Consider the following 22,883-nt stretch of genomic DNA (forward strand, 5'->3'; position numbering starts at 1 on the left):
CTAGACTACACCTCCTCCCACCCTGCCCCCTGTAAAAACGCCATCCCATATTCCCAATTCCTTCGTCTCCGCCGCATCTGCTCCCAGGAGGACCAGTTCCAATACCGTACAGCCCAGATGGCCTCCTTCTTCAAGCACCGCAGTTTCCCCCCAGACGTGATCGACGATGCCCTCCACAGCATCTCCTCCACTTCCCGCTCCTCCGCCCTTGAGCCCCGCCCCTCCAACCGCCACCAGGACAGAACCCCACTGGTTCTCAACTACCACCCCACCAACCTCCATATACAGCATATCATCCGCCGTCATTTCCACCACCTCCAAACAGACCCCACCACCAGGGATATATTTCTCTCCCCTCCCCTATCAGCATTCCGAAAAGACCACTCCCTCCGTGACTCCCTCGTCAGGTCCACACCCCCCCACCAACCCAACCTCCACTCCCAGCACCTTCCCCTGCAACTGCAAGAAATGCAAAACTTGCGCCCACACCTCCTACCTTACTTCTCTCCAAGGCCCCAAGGGATCCTTCCATATCCGCCACAAATTCACCTGCACCTCCACAAACATCATCTATTGCATCCGCTGCACCCGATGTGGCCTCCTCTATATTGGGGAGACAGGCCGCCTACTTGCGGAAAGTTTCAGAGAACACCTCTGGGACACCCAGACCGACCAACCCTACCACCCCGTAGCTCAACACTTTAACTCCCCCTCCCACTCCACCAAGGACATGCAGGTCCTTGGACTCCTCCATTGCCAGACCATAACAACACGATGGTTGGAGGAAGAGCGCCTCATCTTCCGCCTGGGAACCCTCCAACCACAAGGGATGAACTCAGATTTCTCCAGTTTCCTCATTTCCCCTCCCCCCACCTTTTCTCAGTCAAATCCCTCGAACTCAGCACCACCTTCCTAACCTGCAATCTTCTTCCTGACCTCTCCACCCCCACCCCACTCCGGCCTATCACCCTCACCTTGACCTCCTTCCACCTATCGCATCTCCAACGCCCCTCCCCCAAGTCCCTCCTCCCTACCTTTTATCTTAGCCTGCTGGACACACTTTCCTCATTCCTGAAGAAGGGCTTATGCCTGAAACGTCGAATCTCCTGTTCCTTGGATGCTGCCTGACCTGCTGCGCTTTTCCAGCAACACATTTTCACCCCTGTATCTGATGTCAATTCAGTGAACTGCTTCAGGAGCTCAGTTTGGCATGCTGTAGCTTCCCTGCCAAATTTAAATGAGGCTGAAGCCACCAGTTTGGGCAGTCAATTAGTATAATCCTCATTCAGATCACTCAAAGCACAAAATAGACCCCCGGTAAATTACACTTGAAATGCAATGAGCGTTGTTGTGTAGGCACATCACTCTGTCTACTTTAATGCACAGAAGATCTCTCAAACATAATGACTAAATAATTTGCTTTTCAATGATGAGATCACATTTGTGAAGAGAGCTCCTTGCTGATTATCAAACAACTTCATAGGATGCTTAAAGTTTATTTGAATTGTCAGGCAGGGCCTCAGTTTAATATCTCATTATAAAGACAACATGCCCAATGTACTGTTACCTTAGTATTGCACAGAATCACCTGTCTAGATTATCCACTCAAATTTCTAGCATGGGATTATGAATCCAGAATCTTCTGGCTCAGAAGCAAGAATCCTATCCACTGAACCAAACTTACATATATGTTGGTGAATAATTATGAATTAGTTGTTGATTTACCAGTTTTTTCTTTCTTCCTTTTAGCAAATTAAAGTTTACTGTTGAAGTACAAATCACCTAGCTGGGAATGCAAATCCAAGAATCGTCGTGTTGAAAGAAAAACCTCTCTGTGTGACATGTGACAGGAGGGCCTGTTATTATTAGGCATGATGTTCAAAACTGTTCCTAAGAGGAAAACAGCCATTTGTTGTGGGGCATTAACATAGTGAAAAGTTTCAGCCATACCACAATGACAAACAGAAGTTGACGGATTTATTGATGTGGGAAAAACAATGACTGCAGATGCTGGAAGGCACTACTAATCCAGGATTTATTGATGTTACTGGTAACCCAAAGTATGCTACTAATCTGAATTATCCTAAGTTTCTATAGCATATACAATCTTAAAAAGAATTGCAATTTGAAGAAGCAGTATATAGTGATTGGAATGATGTCAACCAGGTGAATCTCATAGAATGAGTTCCCTGATTGGACCAGGTTAACAGCCTTAGATTAACCAGCTTAATCAGGGAGTCCTGGCTCACAGATAACCAGCTCACTCTAGGAGCTGGTTCTCTACTAGCTGTGTCACTGTCATGTACTATGCACATGTAACTGAAGGCTGACTTGGTGACGGGATACCGGCTTTTGGAGTTACTTCGTAGTACAAAATAGAATTCAAGTTGTTGGTTGTTGTTCTTCCCTTCCAAGAAGGATGTTCACCACAACTAAGCACCAACTCTTCATGTGTGGACCTAACCAGTGATGGTCAAGGAGCTGTTAAATCACAGGAAGAACTCAAAAAAATCCGGTTTTGTCGGCAATTAATGTCTGTCCATAGGCATAGTCTGTTAGCAGGGACTTGATGGAATACAATCAGGAATTAGCTAAATAACTCCTCCCAAACTCAAGTGTGCTGAGGAGCAATTAGATCATGGTCGGTCAGAGGTGAACGCTGCTGCCTCACAGTACCAGGGACCCGGGTTCGATTCCCACCTTAGGTGACCATCTGTGTGGAGTTTCGGGGCTTATGCTCGAAACGTCGAATTCTCTATTCCTGAGATGCTGCCTAACCTGCTGTGCTTTGACCAGCAACACATTTGCATCTGTGTGGAGTTTGCACATTCTTCCTGTGTCTGCATGGGTTTTCTCTGGTCAGGTGAATTGGCTATGCTAAATTGTCCATAGTGTTAGGTGCATTAGTCAGTAGTAAACATAGTGTAGTGGAATGGATCTGGGTAGGTTACTGTTCGGAGGATCGGTGTGGACTTGTTGGGCCGAAGGGCCTGTTTCCACACTGTAGGGAATCTAAGCAGGGACAAAACCTGAGAAATTTCCAAAACTGCAAAGTTTATCCAGTCACTGGCTAAACTTATGAAGTTGTCAGAGTTGACAATTCAAACTTTAATGCCAGAAAATGCAATTTCTAGCAGTTGTGTTCGCATTTTTTTTTGTTTTCATGTCTTTTCAATGATTATAGTGAATTTTCCTTGTCTGCCAATTTTCTCTTCCCTCCTAAACACATTTACATTAGTTGCAAACAGTAGAGTTATGGAAAACTCATTCCCTTATACTTTGGGAAAGTATAACAAGCAGAATAGATTGGAATAAATGAACTTGGCATTTGAGGTTAGAATTTTGTCCTATATTTCTGGACATAAGATAATTTTCATTATTTTTCATGACTCATCAGAAAGCATTGAGTCGCTTCAGGAAGTGAGATCATGGGTGAATTATGAAAAAAAATGTGAACTAAATCACTAATTTCTTGCCCCACATACGTCACAGAGCCATTCTGCATTACTCGTCCTGTTGATTTTTAGAGCGTGCATATTACTGTAGACCTACTTTTATGTTATTAATCAGTTACATCATTCAAACTTGTTTGGTTATTGAACATAAACAGCAATTTCAAATCATGTTTTCCTTCCACCTTGTTTGAAGAAACCAAGATGGAAAGTGTTTTTGACCTATGAAGAAGACAGTGCCCCCTATTGGTCATTAGGATGGAAAGGTAATCAAACAGAGTGAGGCCCAATACAGTAGCATCTCGACATACGAACGATCCCATTCATGAACAAATCGGTTTACGAACAGGATTGTACGTAAAATTTTGCTTCAACGTACGTACGAAATTCAAGGAACAAACGAATGCAAAAAGCCCGTGGTTTCATGGTCATTGTTCTGCTTTGCTACGCGCGCGTTGAACGCAAAAGCTCTCGGGCCCTGCGTGATCTCATTCAGTTCGTCTTTGGCGCGCGCACTGTGAACATCCAACGTCCAAGCATTCTTACGCTTTTTTTTGTTTTTTGCATTAAATTAGCCCTCATTATGGCTCCCAAGAAAATGAAAAGTGGTAGTGAGAGTGGTGTTAAGAAGTCTAAACGTATTACTGTAGAAACAAAGAAGGAAATAATAGCTAAACATGAGAATGGTGCTCGCATATCTGATCTCGTAATGCAGTACAACATGGCGAAATCGACAATCTGTACTATCCTAAAGAACAAAGAGGCACTAAAGGTAGCTGACGTGGCTAAAGGAGTGACTATTTTAACGAAGCAAAGGCCTAAATTGTTAGACGAGGTTGAAAAATTATTAGTTTGGATAAGTCAAAAAGAGCTTGCTGGAGATAGTGTTAACGAGACTATAATCTGCGAGAAGGCTCTACACATACACCGTGATTTGTTGGTGACAGCGCCGAGTACAAGTACTGCTAACGTTGAAGAATTTAAAGCCAGCAGAGGCTGGTTTGATAAATTTCGTCGACGAACTGGAATCCATAGTGTAATAAGGCACGGAGGAAAAGGCAAAAAGGTAGTGGAGGACTTTGTGAAGGAATTCAATAAGTTTGTCGAAGATGAAGGTTATGTCTCAGATCAAGTTTTTAAACTGTGATGAAACTGGACTTTTCTGGAAAAAAATGCTCAAAAGGACCTACGTAACCCAAGAGGAGAAGGCACTATCAGGCCGCAAACCAATGAAGGACAGGTTAACGCTTTTATTGTGCGCGAATGCAAGTGGGGATTGCAAGATTAAGCCTCTAATTCGTCTACCACTCTGAAAATCCTCGTGTTTTTAACACAATAATGTGTTGAAGGCTAAACTGCTGGTAATGTGGAGGGTGCGTAGCAAGGCTTGGGTCATACGAATAATTTTTATGGAATGGTTGACAGAAGTTTTTGCAGCAGCTGTCAAGGAATATCTTGAAACAAGTAATTTGCCACTTAAGTGTTTTCTAGTAATGGACAACGCTCCTGCCCATCCACCAAATTTGGAAGACTTGGACATTGAATACGACTTCATAAAAGTAAAGTTCCTTCCTCCCAACACCATTCCTCTCATCCAACCCATGGACCAGAATGTCATTGCAAATTTCAAAAAATTATATATGAAGGCTCTGTTCACCAGGTGTTTCCAGGTCACTAACAGTATAGATTTGACCTTTGGTCAGTAATGGAAGGACCATTTCAATATCCTCCACTGTATAAGCCTGATTGATAAGGCATGGAACGAGGTATCTTTCTGTACATTGCAGTTGGCCTGGAGGAAACTTTGACCAGATTGTGTACATGAGAGAGACTGAGGGTTTTGAGGAGGAGACATCAGTAAATATAGTGAACGAGATTGTGACCATGGGCCAAAATATGAGCTTGGAGGATAAGGCGGAGCTGGTGGAGGACCATGGCCCAGAAGATCTTATTGAATTGCAGCAGGAACATTCTGGAGAGGAGGAAGAGGAGAGGAAAGATGTATCAAGTGTTCAAATCAAAGCCATTTGTAACAAATGGAGTGAAGTGCAAGCTTTTGTTGAGAGGCATCACCCTAACAAAACTGACCAACAGAACAGTGAACATTTTAAAATGACAATGATGTCCCATTTTTGGAAAATTCTGCAACAAAGAAAAAGGTTTCTCTGGATTGTTTTCTTGTGGCATCAACCTGCAAGAGACAAAAAACAAACTCCAGAAATATCCAAACAATGGGAAAATTGATTCCGTTCACGAACCAGGTCCTGGAACAGATTAAGTTTGTAAGTTGAGGCACTACTGTAATTGCATCAGAGATTGCAAAGGTCTCTCAGTGGTAACCAAGCAACACAGAAGACTGCCCAAAGACGGAACAAGATTACATTATAATGATTCCTAAACTTTAGGATGAGAGATTGGAAACCCTTGCAATTATTGTATGCTCTTAGATATGATGGGACTAGTGGTGCTGTTTTTCATATGCAACAGTTTTGAGGAGAGAAACTACTAGTTGCATAACCACCTTGAAATTGCTCCACAGCAGCTAGTTCCTGTCACTAAATCACCTTTTATTCACAGAGTACTTGACATGGAGAGCTAGCTTAGAGGAAGACAGACTAGAGTGAACAGAACCTCTGACACTGTTTATTTTTGTTTTTTCTCTTTGACCCCCACACTCCTGTCTAATTACAGTAGTGCTTATTTTTCCCCCAGCACCCATATTGTGTGCATGTAGATGAGAGACCCAGGGAAGGACGCAAGGTGTATAATTCTTTATTCAATTTCCACCACCACCAGGAAGAAAAGAAAAGAAACACCCAAGTGGCTAGCGACAAGTAGTGCCCTTTACATCAAAGGGCAATACTATATGATCAAACAGTGAAGGGGAGGGTAGGGATTAAATCAAAATAGAATTGGAGGGGAAAAAAAAACAAATAACACTCCACTCCCTGAACACTGCATGCTCTTTCTCCAGGGAGACCAGGGCTCTAACATAACCACAGAAGAGGGGCAAGTGATTAGCCCTAACAACCCCCTCCTCAGCCAGCTACTTGGACCGGTTTATGGCCAGGCCCAGGAGCAGACCCACAGGTCTTCAGATCTGTCCTCCCCCTTCCATACCAGGTGCCTGAAGATCAGAAGCATAGGACTGAAGTGCAATCAAAAACAGAAGAAAGTTTAAGAAAATCAACAGGAGTGCAAATGTCCACACCAACTATATACATGGTCCACAGACTCCACACAATTGCTTGTGCTGTGGAGAGTCCATGAAATCACTGGAATCTGTGGTTACAGGGGACCACTGCGTGCGGCACCCTCCACCACAGATCCCTGAGAGAAAGGGGGAGGACTCCTGTGTAAAAGAGCCCTCCACTGGGGATCCCCACTGCGTGATGGCAAATCAACATGCCAAAGTGTGTCCAGGCAGTGGATGAGAGAGAGAAGAGGTGGATGTGTGCAGCAGCTTGTACAGGGCCTGCCTTATGTCAAAAAAAAGGCCAAAACTAAAATTCCAGAGATGGCTTGGGTTGTGGGACACTGGTTCCCAGGGGAAGTATGGGACCTTGGGGCCAATGTGAAATTCCATCCAGGCAGGGGTAAGCGTAGATGTGATTCCACTGATGCACTAAGTCAGGTCCAAGTATCACCATTAAAAAAGTGTCAGATGGCAGTGGCCATGCACTGGATGTCTGCTGCCCTGCTCACGCCATCCTGTGACAGATCCAGCCCAGGCCCCACCACCCAGTACATCCCAGACCCTGGTCACCCTTGCTGCCATGGCCCACCCCTCCAACAGCCACTTGAACCCATGAGTAGGGAGGTGCAGAATCCTGAGCAGTGGCTCCCTGACGCCAGCTGCTACTCCTGCTGGAGGATAGGCATGTGATTTGACCACATTGCAGACAAACTTTTGTCAGCCAGGGCTTCCCGATTGGACTAAAGGAACAGCTCCAATCTGACAACTCAGTGAGATGTCCATCTGGCTGACCTCATTACCATCACTAGATCCCTCCCCCTCTAAACTTGGGGAGAGGGGCTGGTTTCTTTTCTTGTAGCCACCCCAGGGAGTTTTCCAGCAACACATTTTCAGCTGCTGTGAAAAGCGCAGCAGGTCAGGCAGCATCCAAGGAGCAGGAGAATCGATGTTTCAGGCATGAGCCCTTCTTCAGGAATCATGCCCGAAACATCGATTCTCCTGCTCCTTGGATGCTGCCTGACCTGCTGTGCTTTTCCAGCAAAAACATTTTCAGCTCTGATCTCCAGCCCTCACTTTCTCCTCGAAGTTTTCACAGCAGGTCTGGTTCCTCTGGTACTGGCTACTGTCTCATACACGCTGCCAACCTTTTGCATCCAGGAGGTCTCAGAAGACATTCATGCACTTCATCAGGTGGTACTTTGAGGCTGCGACATCCACTATGTCCATCTGTCAGAGATGGACAGCCCATGAGTTCTGACATGCCTTCCAGGCTGTTGAGGGGCTAGATGTTTTGCTCCTGGTATGGAGCTACCAAATGCCATTCAACTTTAGGAAACACTCCAGTTGCTGCCTGGTAAACAATAGTTCATTGTGTGATCAACACTTCTAGGAGCCCATGCATTGTAATAGATACTTGGACTTTTTCCTATCATTGTTGATGAAGTGTTTGACAAATGAACTCTATGCACCTTCAGCTTCATGGTTGACACCTATTCAAAGTTGAAGAATGCAGAGCCCACAAAATCCCTTCTTATAAAAAGAGACCCCTCAATTTCTTTTTAAATAAAGGTAGCCAAGACCTAACATTTTATTTTAAAAGAAAGCAGATCTGAAGTGGATGCAGCTGGTCAAACCACATGGCTTTACAACAAAGCAGAAGGGAATTTTTAAAAAAAAGAGGTGGTTTGGTTGAGAAAAAACCATGTATAGATGAGAGATTAAGTGAATCCTTCGAAGATTATAAAGGCAGGAGGAGTATGCTTAAGTAGAGGGAAATCAGGAGGACAAAAAAGGGGGACATGAGATAACTTTGGCAAATAGAGTCAAGGACATTCCAAAGGGTTTTTACAAATACATTAAAGAGGACAAGAGGTAAACTAGGGAGAGAATAGGGCCCCTCAAAGGTCAGCAAAGTGGCTTTTGTGTAAAGCTGCAAGAGATACTGAGTATTTTGCATCAGTATTTACTGTGGAAAAAAGGACATAGAATATCAGGAGATAGGTGATGAAATCTTGAAGGATGTCAATATTACAGGAGCAAATGCTGGATCTCTTGAAATGCATCAAGTGGATAAATCCCCAGGACCTGATTAGGTGTACTCTAGACCTCTGTGGGAAGTGACTGCTAGGCCTCTTGCTGAGATATTTGTATCATCGATAGTCACAGGTGAGGTGCCAGAAGACTGGAGGTTGGCTAGTGTGGTGCCACTGTTTAAGGGTGATTAGGACAAGCCAGGGAACTATCGACCAGTGAGCCTAATGTCAGTGATGGGCAAGTTGTTGGAGGGAATCCTGAGGGACAGGATGTACATGCATTTGGAAAGGCAAGGACTGATTAGGGATAGTCAGCATCGCTTTGTGCATGGGAAATCATGTCTCACAAATTTGATTGTGTTTTTTGAAGTAGTAACAAAAGGATTGAGGGCAAAGCAGTGGATGGGATCTATATGGACTTCAGTAAGGCATTTGACAAGGTTCCCATGAGACTCGATAGCAAGGTTACATCTCATGGAATACATGGTGAACTCCCCAATTGGATACAGAACTAGCTCAAAAAAAAAAGGTAGAAGACAGGATGGTGGTGGAGGGTTGATTTTCAGACTGGAGGCCTGTGACCAGTAGAGTGCCGCAAGGATCAGTGCTGGGTCCACTATTCAATCATTTATATAAAATGATTTGGATGTGAGCATAAGAGGGATAGTTAGCAAGTTTGCAGATGACACCAAAATCAGAGGTTCAGTGGACAGCAAAGGTGTACTGCAGTACAATGGGATCTTGATCAGATGGGCCAATGGGCTGAGAAGTGGCAGATGGAGTTGAATACAGATAAGTGCATTTTGGGTAAGCAAATCTTAGCAGGACTAATACAATAAGTCCTAGGGAGTGTTGCTGAACTAAGACCTTGGAGTGCAGATTCATTGCTCCTTGAAAGTGGAGTCACAGGTAGTATTTGGTATGCTTTGGAAAGAGTATTGAGTACAGGAGTTGCGAGGTCATGTTGCGGCTGTACAGGACATTGGTTAGACTACTGTTGGAATATTGCTTGCAGTTCTGGTCTCCTTTCTATCAGGAAGATGTTGTGAAACTTGAAAGGGTTCAGAAGAGATCTACAAGGATGTTGCCAGGATTGGAGGATCTGAGCTATAGGAGAGGCTGAATAGGCTGGGCTGTTTTCTCTGGAGTCAAGACGGAGGTGTGACCTTAGAGGTGGATAAAATTAGGAGGGGCATGAATGGGATAAATATACAAGGTCTTCTCCCTGGGGTTAGGGAGTCCAGAACTATGGGCATAGGTTTTCCCACGCAGAGGGTGGTACGTGTATGGAATGAGCTGCCAGAGGAAGTGGAGGCTGGTACAATTGCAACATTTAAAAAAAGGCATCTGGATGGGTATATGAATAGAAAGGGTTTGGAGGGATATAGGCCAGGTGGTGTCAGGTGGGACTAGAGATTGGGTTGGGATATCTGGTCAGCATGAATGAGTTGAACTGAAGGGCGTTTCCATTCTGTACATCTCTATTACGACGACTGAAAACATAAGGGAAGCAGAACTTAGAATAATTTCAACCTAACCAACCAACAATTAACTGCTCAAATACAGTAACATCCCACAAACATACCCCTTTGTAAGAAAAATGTAAATTCACAGATTCTTACAGACAGGAGGGATCATCCTCCTGATAATGATTTCAGAGAAACTCAGGAATCCTTACTGGAACTAGTGACTTTTCGGGGCTCCAACATCTTGATTGATGCAGCTTAAAAAAAACTAGAAAGCCTGAACTAGGAGAACTGGCCACACCCCTTAAAGTGCTTTTAAAGAAAGGCAAAAAGTCTTAAAACCCAGACTCTGCTTTTATGACCTCTTCAAAACCAAACCAGACAAAATAACCTTTATAAAAAAAAGTGACAGCATCATCACAGCCCATAGTTGACATGAAATCAAGTCCAGGTTTTAATTTAGCAATCCTGTAAATGTGGGGGAACTGCTGTTGGTAATTCTTGTCCTTGTTGGTACTCTGGGTATTGCACCACCAATGCAGCTGTCAGCATCTGATCCTACCCACCATTTTCATTTTGGACACCCCTGGATCACTCTGGTAGAGTGAAGCCAATATCTGGCAGTGACCTTTACTCCAGACTAATCAATCTTCCTTTCCATAATATGCAGCTCACCATAGCAGACAGGTCTCACCAGGTCCAGAAATGTTTCAGCTCTGGTTGCGATTACTTGTTTCTCCTCATACCAGCAGCTGTTTTAGTTTTGCCAGGATCAGATCTGTGTCCACAGTCTGATATGGTCAGCAGTGACTGAAAGGTGTCCAGAAAGTTTAAAGTCAGAATGGGCTAAGACTAAGAGCCACTTCTCTTCCCTCACTTCTAAATCTGGGCTAGAAGACCATTTCCAAGGTGGACTTTTTCAATAGCAGATTAAAAAAGGTTGCCAGGAAGGAGGCCAGGTGACATGTGAAGTTAGTAATAATTCAACTAATCTGAAGACAGACCCATGCTCCTATATGGACATCGGAGCCAGGGCACCTTTGATCACCCTGCAACAGGTGTGATATAGTCTTGTTGACACTGTAGCTAAAGTAGATTACTTTGGGTGCCTGGAACAGACATTTTCCCTTTTAAAAGGATTACACCACCTGGGAGAAATGTCTAGAGACTATGTCCAAGTTCTTGAAGAGCTCCTTATTGGTCTTCCTGGTTGAGCACATTTACTAACCTGGGGTAGACCTTGTAAAGTGTTCTGCATCACCCACTAAAAACGTGGCTCAGGCTGAAGATACTTCAAAAGGCAGTCTCAAATTGGTACAAACCCTTATGGGTATTAATTGTAGCATACTACTGGAAAAATCCATCATCTAACTGGAATTGCAAGTACGCATGGCTCATGTTCAGCCTAGTGAAGGACAACAGTGCTGGCTGTGTATAAATCCTCTATACCAGGGATTGGCTATTTATCCAGGTGCAAAAGTCTGTTTACCATTTAACATCCCCACAAAGGCAAACTGGGTTTCACAGTCAGTACGACTGGTGCTGTCAATTCCACAAACTGGACTGGTTTGATTCCTTCACTTTCCAACCTCCTGATTGCTGTTACAGGCAAAAAAGTCGAGCCAGAAAGGTCATTGGACAAGCTTTGCCAAATCCTGGCATTACTTCCTGGTCAACATGCAAGGTGGCCTTGGCTCCTTTGATCATCCTAGATGTTCCCAAATACTTCTGGGCCTTTATTTAGGACTCAGGCAACCATTTTCTAATCAAAAAATGGTGGGCCAATCAAGGAGAGAGTCTTCCTCAACCAATTTCACCCCATCCAGCTTGGGCCAGAGTCTTTTACTACAGGTCAGTGGTAAAAACCAGCTGCTTCTCATGAGACCAGAACCGAAGTTGGACCCTTAAAAGGGTTCCCTTGTATAGGTTCTCAGTCTAGTCAAGGTCTTAAGCTTAAGGTCTGGGAGTCCATAGTGAATTGTTAAAGACTGGTTCTGCAATCACTGATACCAGTGCAGCTGTATCAACCTCCATTAGAACTGGGTGACAATTTAACCAGATGTTTATTTTGATTGGTTCTGATTTGGATGTTAATCAAATTAGCTGTTCCAAACCAGATATAGGTGGACCTTCTAGAGTGTGCACTCTCCTGAATACTGGCCTATGAGATCTTAGTTTAGGTAAAAATGGGACTCACTGTCTCATGTCAGCTCAGATCCTGAAGAAAAGCGTTTGTGAGGCTTGGCGTTTGCTGTGGGCTGGCCTAGAGTCTCTGTTCAGGATATGTCCAGAGTAAGGCTATGCAGTTGCCTGCACTCAAGTTGTACTCCCAAGCTCTGACTTGGGAAGGGTGTCCACTTCCATCAGAATACCCTGCAATCATGCTCCACTTGCCACATTTTCTGATGACAAAGACATTTGCAGAGTTAAGTCCAGTTGGGCTTTAGCTAGTAGGTGCTTTTGCATGTTCACATCATTAATTCCATATACCAAAATGGATCTCAGCATTTCAATAAAGGGTTAAACCAAAGTCATATACCTCTGCCAGAGATTTTGACCTAGTCAAAAATCCTGACATTGAGAACGAGGGAATCAAATTGCCAAGTAAAAATCAATAGCATCTCTGAAATGAGAGCGCGAGCTTGAGATTGTAGTATTCCTTAACTAAATAAGTCAACTCTTGAAAAAGTTTGGTGCCTCAGGAAACAGACTCTTAAATCAAAAAAGCTGCAGGTCCACAGAGTGACCAGACCCTCTGACACTGGTTTTGTCAGCCAGGGCTCTGATTAGATTAGGTTATCAGCCTAATCAGCAGGGAATGATTTGGAGATGCCAGTGTTGGACTGGGGTGTACAAAGTTCAAAAAATCAACACCAGGTTATAGTCCAACAGGCTTAATTGGAAGCACATGAAGGAGCAGCACTCCAAAACCTAGTTTTTTTCAGTTAAACCTGTTTGACTAACTTGTTTCTCAATCAGGGAATTCATTGAGATCCTCCTGGCGGATCTCATTACAATCACTACAAAGCTAAAGGTTTGTCTGCATAGAGGAATGGAGAAAAACTAACCCTCCTCCCATTCTTCACACTACAAATACAATTGTGAATTTTGGAAACCCTACATTCTTGTTGAAGTGTTTTTCCCACTTGTAAGCCTGAGCAAGCAACTCCATTATGACAAGCAGATGGAGCACAGCAGAGTTGAATTATAGCCTCACACTTTCCAGCAGGGGTCACTAGATAACCTGCCTAGACCATGGACTACTCTTTAGAATCCAGTCTCATTATGAGAGATCTCCAAGACAGGCACCTCAATAGTTCACTCTACCTCAATCCCACAGATAACAGTGCTGCACTTCAACAGTCAAGGATATTCAGCCTTGGATCTTTGGGTGACTGTCCAAGTCAGATTTTGGGGTACACAAGTCACCAGGCAGAGACCAATAGCTAACTCCAGTAGCTGAGGACAGCCTCAACCAGAACCTTGAGTTTGGGTCACACCACATGTGACCCCCACCACACTATACACTCACCCATGCACTCTTGTGTGCACACATGTCTATGGGGCAAATTTGCATTTGCCGCAATTCTATTTTGAACAAAGTAGAATGTGTAGACAGTAAATCCATTTGGCATTTTGATTCAATTTCCAAATTAGAATTATTCTGACAAGGTTGGGATACATACAGACTAACTGCACATCCTAATGCATTATCTGAACTGAAAATGTGTTGCTGGAAAAGCACAGCAGGTCAGGCAGCATCCAAAGAGCTATTGCTAATCCTAATGCATTATCTGAGCCAAGATGTCACTTTAAAAAAAAACCCAAGTTCTTAAGACTGACTTGAAAGTAGTTCTGGGATTTACATATTCAATCAAAACCTGCATTTCCATTCAAAGTGATTGAAGACATAACAGCAATCTACGTTTGTACAATACATCTAGTTTATAGGACATCTTTTACTATAAAATTCTGTGTCCTGCCCTATCTACCCAACAAGGAGCAGCACTACGAAAGCTTGTACTTCAAAGTAATCTGTTGGACTATCACTTGGTGTTGAGATTTTTTAAACTCTGGTCAACCCCAGTCCAACACTAGCATCTGCACATAGATATCTAACTGTTAGACTTTGCCTGTGATTTCATTCCATGTTTTTAAAAGCTTTAGTTTTATTCTCTCATTTGGGTGAGCCAGCACATGAGTCAGTATCCTATTCAGTCAACTTTATCATTCCTCACTAAAAATTTGTATCACTTAATTTCTCAAAATGCATACAATAGTTGGTGAGCATAGAACAATTCCCATTTGTCTAATAGTTTGAGGTTGGGATGTAGGTTGTAACAAAATGGTGGGAACTTCATTGTAACTGGCTGTTCTGTACCTGAACTGGGACTGCTTGATACTGGATGCCAAAAGTTCTAGATTAACTGTCATTTTTAAGACTGCTAATCAATTGTAAATTGGATAACCTGAAGGCAAATAAAAAACATACTTCAGCATTACAGTGAGCATTATTAAATCACTTTCTAGCACTAGTTTTGAACACTTCAAATCTACAGATCCATTCTACTTCCATGTTCATTGGTTTAATCCCACATTGTCAAATCAGTTAGGTTGTTTCTGCAGGCATTTGACATTTTTTCTGAAAGGAGAAATATCTGAATTAGCATAAGCTTATGCACAAGTTGTAACAAGACAAGAAATTTCATCTTGTCACTTTGCAAAGAAAGAATAGTTCCACCAGCCACTTCAGTGGGGATTCATTGCTAGAAACGGTTCACATCCCTGCCTGTCATGTCACAGTAATGTAAAACTGGAAAGTTATGCAATTTGTAAGTGTGGTGTTAATGGAAAACCATAATTTTTTTTCATTTCCTTGAATATTAACAGCTTTCTTTCCCATTCTTGTATTTTTTGCCAGAATTCCCAAAGAGTTGAGATTACCAAGGGTGGCATGGTGGCACAGTGGTTAGCACTGCTGCCTCACAGCGCCTGAGACCCGGGTTCAATTCCCAACTCAGGCGACTGACTGTGTGGAGTTTGCACGTTCTCCCCATGTCTGTGTGGGTTTCCTCCAGGTACTCCGGTTTCCTCCCACAGTCCAAAGATGTGCGGGTCAGGTGAATTGGCCATGCTAAATTGCCTGTAGTTGTAAGTGTAGGGGTATGGGTGGGTTGCGCTTCGGCGGGTCAGTGTGGACTTGTTGGGCCGAAGGGCCTGTTTCCACACTAAGTAATCTAATCTAAAAACATTTCATGAGTTTACTCATGTAATTCCCTGCTGGATAGGTCCCTGATCAGTACTGGCCTATCAGGATGCAGTTCCAAGTGAAAACCTCTCACCCTATGATGAAACTAGGCAGAATCTTGCTGGTTTGTCCTCCCAGTTGGACAACTAGTACACAACCAGAGGACCTAAGGAGGCAAAAAGCAGCAAAAGATAAAATTGATTATGTTTTGATTACTTTTATTGTACAGCAGTAAATAAAATCCAACCAGCAAAGAGGCTTGGTTCCAATTCATTTTCTCTATTAGTTCAATTGAGGGGCCTTTGATCATAAGCAGAAAAGCTTCAATATAAACCACTGAAATTTGTTATTTTATATATTAAATTCATTGCTGCTTAAGGGAGGGTTAAAAATAGGGTTGACAATGAGAACCTTTTTCCTCAGATGAAAGGCTAACATGAGGGCATATCACTTTAAAGTTGAGGGGCAATAGATTTGGGGGTAGTTTCTTCACTCAGTAGTAGGGGCATTGAATAACATGCCTGTAACAGTAGACTTGCTGCATTAAAGGGCATTGTTCCACTATTATCCATAGTGAGTGTAGGTTAGATGGGCAATTATTTTCACAGGCCAGCACAACAAGGTCTGAAGGGCCTGTACTCATGACCACAGGAACTATTAGAGACAGTGAAAAACCAAATTAAGTATTCCATTAAAAAAAAGTGTACCTAGCCTGACTGTATTGAAAGGATCGTCTCAACAGGTCAAATCAGTAGGACAGGGGTTCATGTGGTGCAGTGATTGTGTCCCTCCCACTGGGTTCATTGAGAGTGGGAGTGGGAAGTACAGTATGGAAACAGACCCTTCAGTCCAGCTCATCCATGCCAACCAGATACCCCAACCCAATCTAGAGTCACCTACCAGTACCTGGCCCATAACCCTTCCTATTCTATATCCATCCAGATGGAGTGTTAGAAAACTAGCCACCAGGATACATGAACATCAAACTAGCCACAAAATGACATGACCCTCTTAGTAGTACCCTTACCAGATGGTTAAGGACACCACTTTGACTGGGACATCAATCCTAGGACAAGCCAAATAGACACGAGAATTCCTAGAAGGATGACATTCCAACCAGAGCTAACAAACACTGACTTGGATCCCATTTACCACCCTCACCTGAGAGAGCAGGAAATGACATCACCAACCCAAATATATAAATAGAAAGCAGGAATCAGCAATGCTTTGTTTGGAGGTCACTGAAGATGTTACCTCATCACCATATATGAGGTAACATCACCTTAAAAAACCTTAGTGGTCTTGTTCAATTCTCATCTACCCTGGTGGTCTGAGAGCAGATTAAAATTTTTTAAAATGTTCAGGGCTGTTGTGTACCATGGTAGTGTCCCTACCTCAAGATCTGAGGCCTGTACTCAAGTTCTATCTGCTCTGTTGTGGTTCTGTTTGCCGAGCTGGGAGTTTGTGTTGCAAACGTTTCATCCCCTGTCTAGGTGACATCCTCAGTGCTTGGGAGCCTCCTGTGAAGTGCTTCTGTGATCTTTCCTCCGGCATTTGTAGTGGTTTGAATCTGCCGCTTCCGGTTGTCAGTTCTTGCTGTCCGCTGCAGTGGTCGGTATATTGGGTCCAGGTCGATGTGTTTGTTGATTGAATCTGTGGATGAGTGCCATGCCTCCAGGAATTCCCTGGCTGTTCTGTTTGGCTTGTGCTATAGTAGTAGTGTTGTCCCAGTCGACCCGTCATCTGCACGTGGTTACAAAGGATAGCTGGTCATGTCGTTTTGTGGCTAGTTGGTGTTCATGGATGCGGGTCGTTAGCTGTCTTCCTGTTTGTCCTATGTAGTGTTTTGTGCAGTCCTTGCATGGGATTTTGTACACTACGTTGGTTTTGCTCATGCTGGGTATCGGGTCCTTTGTCCTGGTGAGTTGTTGTCTGAGAGTGGCTGTTGGTTTGTGTGCTGTTATGAGTCCTAGTGGTCGCAGTAGTCTGGCTGTCAGTTCAGAAATGTTCTTCATGGTAGTATGGTAGTGTGGCTAGTCCTTTGGATTGTGGCATGTCCTCATTCCATTGTCTTTCCCTTAAGCACCTGTTGATGAAATTGCACGGGTATCAGTTTTTGGTGAATACTTTGTACAGGTGTTCTTCCTCTTTTTGCAGTTCTGGTGTGCTGCAGTGTGTTGTGGCCCTTTTGAACAGGGTCTTGATGCAAGTTAGTTTGTGTTAGGGTGGTTACTTTCATAGTTCAGGACTTGGTCTGTGTGGCTTTCCTGTATACCTTTGGTGGTGAATTCTGTTTGGTGTTCTTGGTACCATCACGTCTAGGAATAGGAGCTGGTTGTCCTTTTCTTCCTCTCTCGCGAATTGGATTCCCGTGAGTGTGGCATTGATGATCCGGTGTGTGTTCTGTTTTTAATGATTACAAAGGTGTCGTCCACATATCTGACCCAGAGTTTGGGTTGTAGTTGCGGTAAGACTGTTTGTTCTAACCTTTGCATTACTGCTTCTGCTACGAGTCCAGATTGGTGAGCCCATGGGTGTTCCGTTGATTTGTTCATATATCTGGTTGTTGAATGTGAAGTGTGTTGAGAGGCACAGGTCCAGTAGTTTAAAGTATGCCGTCTTTGTTAATAGGTTCAACGTCCTGAATGTCCAGCAGGTTGGCTATTGTTTCTCTGGCTAGGGTTTTGTCAATAGAGGCGAACAGTACCATTACATCGAATGAGACCATGGTTTCTTCCTTGTCATGTGTATATTTCTGATGATGTCCAAGAATTCTTGTGTTGATCGTATAGATTGTCTGGATCCACTGATCAGGTGTTTCAGTTTCTGCAGTAGTTCTTTAGCCAGTTTGAGAGGTGTCCCTGGTAGTGATACTATGGGTCTGAGTGGGATGTCTGGTTTGTGTATTTTAGGTAGTCCATAGAATCTGGTGTTGTTACTTTCCGGTTTCATTCTTTGTAGGTCAGACCTGGTTATCTGTCTGTTTTTTTGTAGATTTTGTGTTGTTTATCCTATTGGTGAGCTGTGGGGTGGGGTCATACTCCCTCTTTTGGTAGGTGTTGGTATCTGCAAGTAGTTGTGCCTTTTGGATGTAGTCGTGCCTTTTGGATGTAGTCTGCTTTGTCCAGTATGACCGTCATTCTGCCTTTGTCTGCTGGTAGTATGATTATATTCTTATCGTTTTAGTGATTTTAGTGCTTCCCTCTCCTTGGTATTGAGGTTATGTGTTTGTCTTTTCCTTGTTATCAGAGGTACGATACTTTGTCTCACTGTTTGTTGTGTCTCATCTGTCAGTCCATTGTTCCTGAGTGCATTCTAGTGCTGCTAGGAAGTCAGCTGTCTTGGCGTCCCTGTGGTTGTAGTTGAGTCCCTTGGCCAGTATTGTTCTTTATGTCTGTGAGCTGTCTGTGGGAGAGGCTTTTAAACCCAGGTGTGTTGTGTCCTCTTCATTGTGTGTTAGTTTGGCCATTTTTCCTTTTAGTGCTTTTTGTGGTGTGGTCCTGTTCTGTACTATGGTCCGGGTCCATTACAGATTGGTGGTTTTTGAAATTAACGATTTTTGGCGCGCAATTTTTATCTGTATTTGTGAAGTCTGTTGTGAGCATCTGTAATCATTACAAGCCACTATAAATGCCAGAGGAAACATCACAGAAGCGCTTCACAGGAGGCTCCCAAGCACTGAGGATGTCACCTAGACAGGGGATGAAACATTTGCAACACAAACTCCCAGCTCGGCTAACAGAACCACAACGAGCACCCAAGCTACAAATCTTTGCATAAACTATCTGCTCTAGATGTCTCAACATCTGAGCAGGTTGATGAGAAAGTCTGTCAACAACTCGACAACTCATGTGGAGATAGCTATTTCAGTCATGTTTTGCTCTTATGCTTTTAAAGCAGGTGGCCAGAAGGACACCTGAAAGTAAACTCTGCAAAATATTATTTGCTAAAATCAGAACACTTCAGTGGAGTAAGATTATGTCTGAGTGTACCTCCTATCTCCATTCATAATGTCATTGAAGATGGAAATCCATCTAAGAATCTGATCTCAAAGCCACCTCTAAACACAAGCCACGACATTTCTTCATATTTCTCATCTTTAAAAGCTTGCTTCATATTGAGAGATGTAACAAAACATTGTAAGGAATGCCGTGTCTTTCACTTTAGTTATTCATTTGTGAAAATGAGTCTTGAAGTTTTGGATCATTCCTCATAATTTCAGCAAACAACTTTGACAGTTTTGTGGGTAAATGCATTGTCATTTGTTAATGTGAAGGTCCAACACCCAAATGCTTGTTTGTGCTGAGTTAACTAAATTCACTGGCCATGGGAGGTAATACTAATGCAATTGTTGATCTTAATGTTCCCAGATTAAGGGCAGATGGATCAGAAGACTGGTAAAATAGCAGAGATTTAACTAAGTATTGAGGAGTGTGCTGCCACTTGATGGCTCAATGGCATAACAAATTGCCATGAGCATTGTCTAATACCTGGAAGGAAAAGGGACATGGCATATATTATCTCCAGTCAATGAATGAGATGTCCAAATTCAAGGTTTGAGTGGTACCAAGTTCAGAGGTCAGGTTTCAACCTGACAAGGTGTGGGGTGGAGGAGGGAGGAAAAGAATCCAGCAGCACTCAATTGAAAGGAGTGTGCCATTTCTAAAGCCACTTATTTCCATCTCCAGAACAAATCGATTGTTTTTTTTCCCCATGGCTCAACTCATCTGCTGTGAAACCTTCATGGCTGTTGTCTCTATTTAGCTGTTCAACACATTCCTGGCTGGTCCTTCACATTTCTTACAGAAGAAAATGTGAGGTCATCCAAAACAGTGCTATTCTGGTCTAAACTCACAGCAAGTTCCATATTCTCCTATCATCCCTCTGTTCATTAACATCTTCATTCTTAGTTCTATAATCTCTTGCAAAAAAAAAAAATGCTGCAAGGTGTGCTTCTCTACTTCTGGGCTCTCTACATTCCCCATTGTACTTGACACACTATTGTGACGGTGCCTTCAGTTGTTGAGGTACAAGCTCTGGAATTCTTTCCCTACACACATCTGTCTTTCAGATGTGTTCTCTTCCTGTAAATCTCTTAAAACCTGTCCCTTTGACCAAGCTGAATACAGTGTTCACTCCACTGGAGTTTTCTTGGTGCCCTGTTAGATAACCTCTAATAAAAGAGAGAAAAAAGATGGGGAAAAAAAAAATTCTGTGGAGATACAGGAGAAGCTGGTTTGTTGTCCTTTGACTAAGAATTAGAAATGTTTAATAGAAGCAGTCAAAAAGATTGTGACTGAAGAGGAATAGGTGGTCATTTAACCCTTCCATATTGTTTGGCCTTTCCAAAAGATCATGGCTCACCTGTGATTCAACTCCATGCACTAGCTTCATTTTTAAAATATGAAAGAAACCAACTTATCAATCTCAGATTTAAAAAAGGAATAATCAATTTGGCATCTATTAGCCTTTATGAAAGAATTCCAAATGTGCATCATTTTTGCATACAGGTGTGTTTCCTCAATAATGCTCCTGAAAAGTCTGACTTTATATTTACACTATTTCCCCATTCTTGAAAGTCTCCAGCTAACCAAAACAGTTGGAGAGTCTTGCACTAGCATGTAAACAGCCCCTCAGTCCAAACCAACCAGGTTTCTAAATTGAACTAATCCCTTTTCCAGATTAGTCTAATGTCTATAAACCTCTCTGTCCATGGACCCATCCAGAAGCCTTTTAAGTGTTGCAATTGTCCAATTAAAATATTTATAAAAAAATGTTGCAATAGTACCCACTTACTCTCAGCTTGTTCCATTACACCATCCTTTGGTAGAAAGGTTACTCCTCATGTCCCTTTTAAAATTTCTAACCTTAAAAACCTCATGCCCTCTAGTTTTGGGCTCCATTAACCTGGGAAAAAGACCTGGCTATCCACACTCCTTGTGATTTTCAAAGCATCTAAGGTCACTTCAGCATCCTACATGCTAGGGAAAATAGAAGTCCCAGTCTATTCTTAACTCAAGCCTTAAAACTTAAAGACTTGGCTTTTTACACTTTCCAATTTAATAACATCTTTCCTACAGCTGGGCAACCAGAATTGTACTCCAACTTCACACTTGTATTGTTGTCACATGCCTAGGTACAATGTTGTCACTGACCAGGCCAGACCCTAACTTTGCAAGTTGTTTTAAGGAAGTATAACATGGATATTCTGGAAGGGATGTAGTTGGCCAGCCCATGTTTTAAACAAAACAATTTGCAAGATTACTGAATGAAACAAACAAGAGACAATACACAATAATTTAACCCAACAGATTATCCAAATTTATGATGCTGTTCTAACTAATTGCAACAATCCCCATAAACACTCCTTGGCACAAAAGGTAAAAGTCAAACAAGGTCTTACAGGAGACAAAAGAAACCAAACCAAAGCTGAGCTGCATTGTACAAGTGTTTTTTTTAAATTTAAGCCTTTTGCTTGAGGCAGTACCTAGAATCAAACTGGCCCTAAAAATTTAACCCAAGTGTTTGAGTCAGTGTTTTACAAACTCTGGAAAAAGACAACAAGGACACCATAATTTGTTAGAGGAGCAGTCATGTACACCTGTAACAGTGTCACAACTCCTTTTGTCAGTGCTCTGATTGAAGGCAAGCATGTCAAATGACTGTCTACCTGTGGTGGCACTTTATACTTGCACCCCTAGGATACTACCATTAACTGTGCAAGCCCTGCCCTGGTTTCTGACTAAAATGCATCAAGCTGAATTAAACTATGACCAGATCCTGATTAACTGGCACCATGGGCTGAGGAATGGCAGACACTCAAATAACCTTAACTGTCAACCACACCAATTTTAGTGTAATCTGCAAACTTACTAACCATGCCTCAAATGATTTGGTTGAGAATGTAAGTGATGAACAACAATGGAGCCAGCACTGATCATTACAGTACACGGCTGGTCACAGGCCTCCAGTCTGAACAATGACCTATCACCACCTGGTCTCCTACTGACAAGCCAATTGTGTCCAATTGGCTAGCTCTCTGGATCCCACGTGATCTTACTATCAGTCTAAGATGTGGAACCTGGTCAAAGGCCTTCCTAAAGTCCATGCAAACAATGTTTACTGCTCTGCCTACATCTTGTTTTACAAAATTCATAACACCAGGTTGTTGTCCAACAACTTTATTTGTAAGCACTAGCTTTCAGAGCACTAATCCTTCAGGTAGTTGAAAGAGAAATGCTGAAAGCTAGTGCTTCCAAATAAAGCTGTTGGACTAAGCTGGTATTCTGATTTTTAAACTTTGTCCACCCCAGTCAACACCAGCACACCTCTTGGTTGCCTCTTCCAAAAAAAAAGGAAAAACAATTGGAGAATTTCCCTATGCTCAAAGCTATGCTGTTTATTCCTAGCCAGTCTTTGCCTTTCCAAATGCATGTCAATCCTGTCCACCACAGACATTAGGTTAGCTGGTCTGTGGTTCTAGTGTTT

The 22,883-nt window shown here is 42.9% G+C and overlaps 1 protein-coding gene across 1 annotated transcript in view; it reads left to right on the forward strand.

The window, feature by feature from the left end:
• Positions 1 to 5,273: 5,273 nt before the first annotated feature.
• Positions 5,274 to 22,883, forward strand: part of LOC132805745 (STE20/SPS1-related proline-alanine-rich protein kinase-like) — a 143,090-nt gene continuing 125,480 nt past the window's right edge. The window contains exon 1 of the mRNA XM_060820972.1: positions 5,274 to 5,481. Coding sequence (XP_060676955.1) covers positions 5,274 to 5,481 — 208 coding nt within the window. The remainder of the gene's footprint in view (positions 5,482 to 22,883) is intronic.

Source organism: Hemiscyllium ocellatum, chromosome X (assembly GCF_020745735.1).
Source record: "Hemiscyllium ocellatum isolate sHemOce1 chromosome X, sHemOce1.pat.X.cur, whole genome shotgun sequence".
NCBI classification, from domain to species: Eukaryota; Metazoa; Chordata; class Chondrichthyes; order Orectolobiformes; family Hemiscylliidae; genus Hemiscyllium; species Hemiscyllium ocellatum.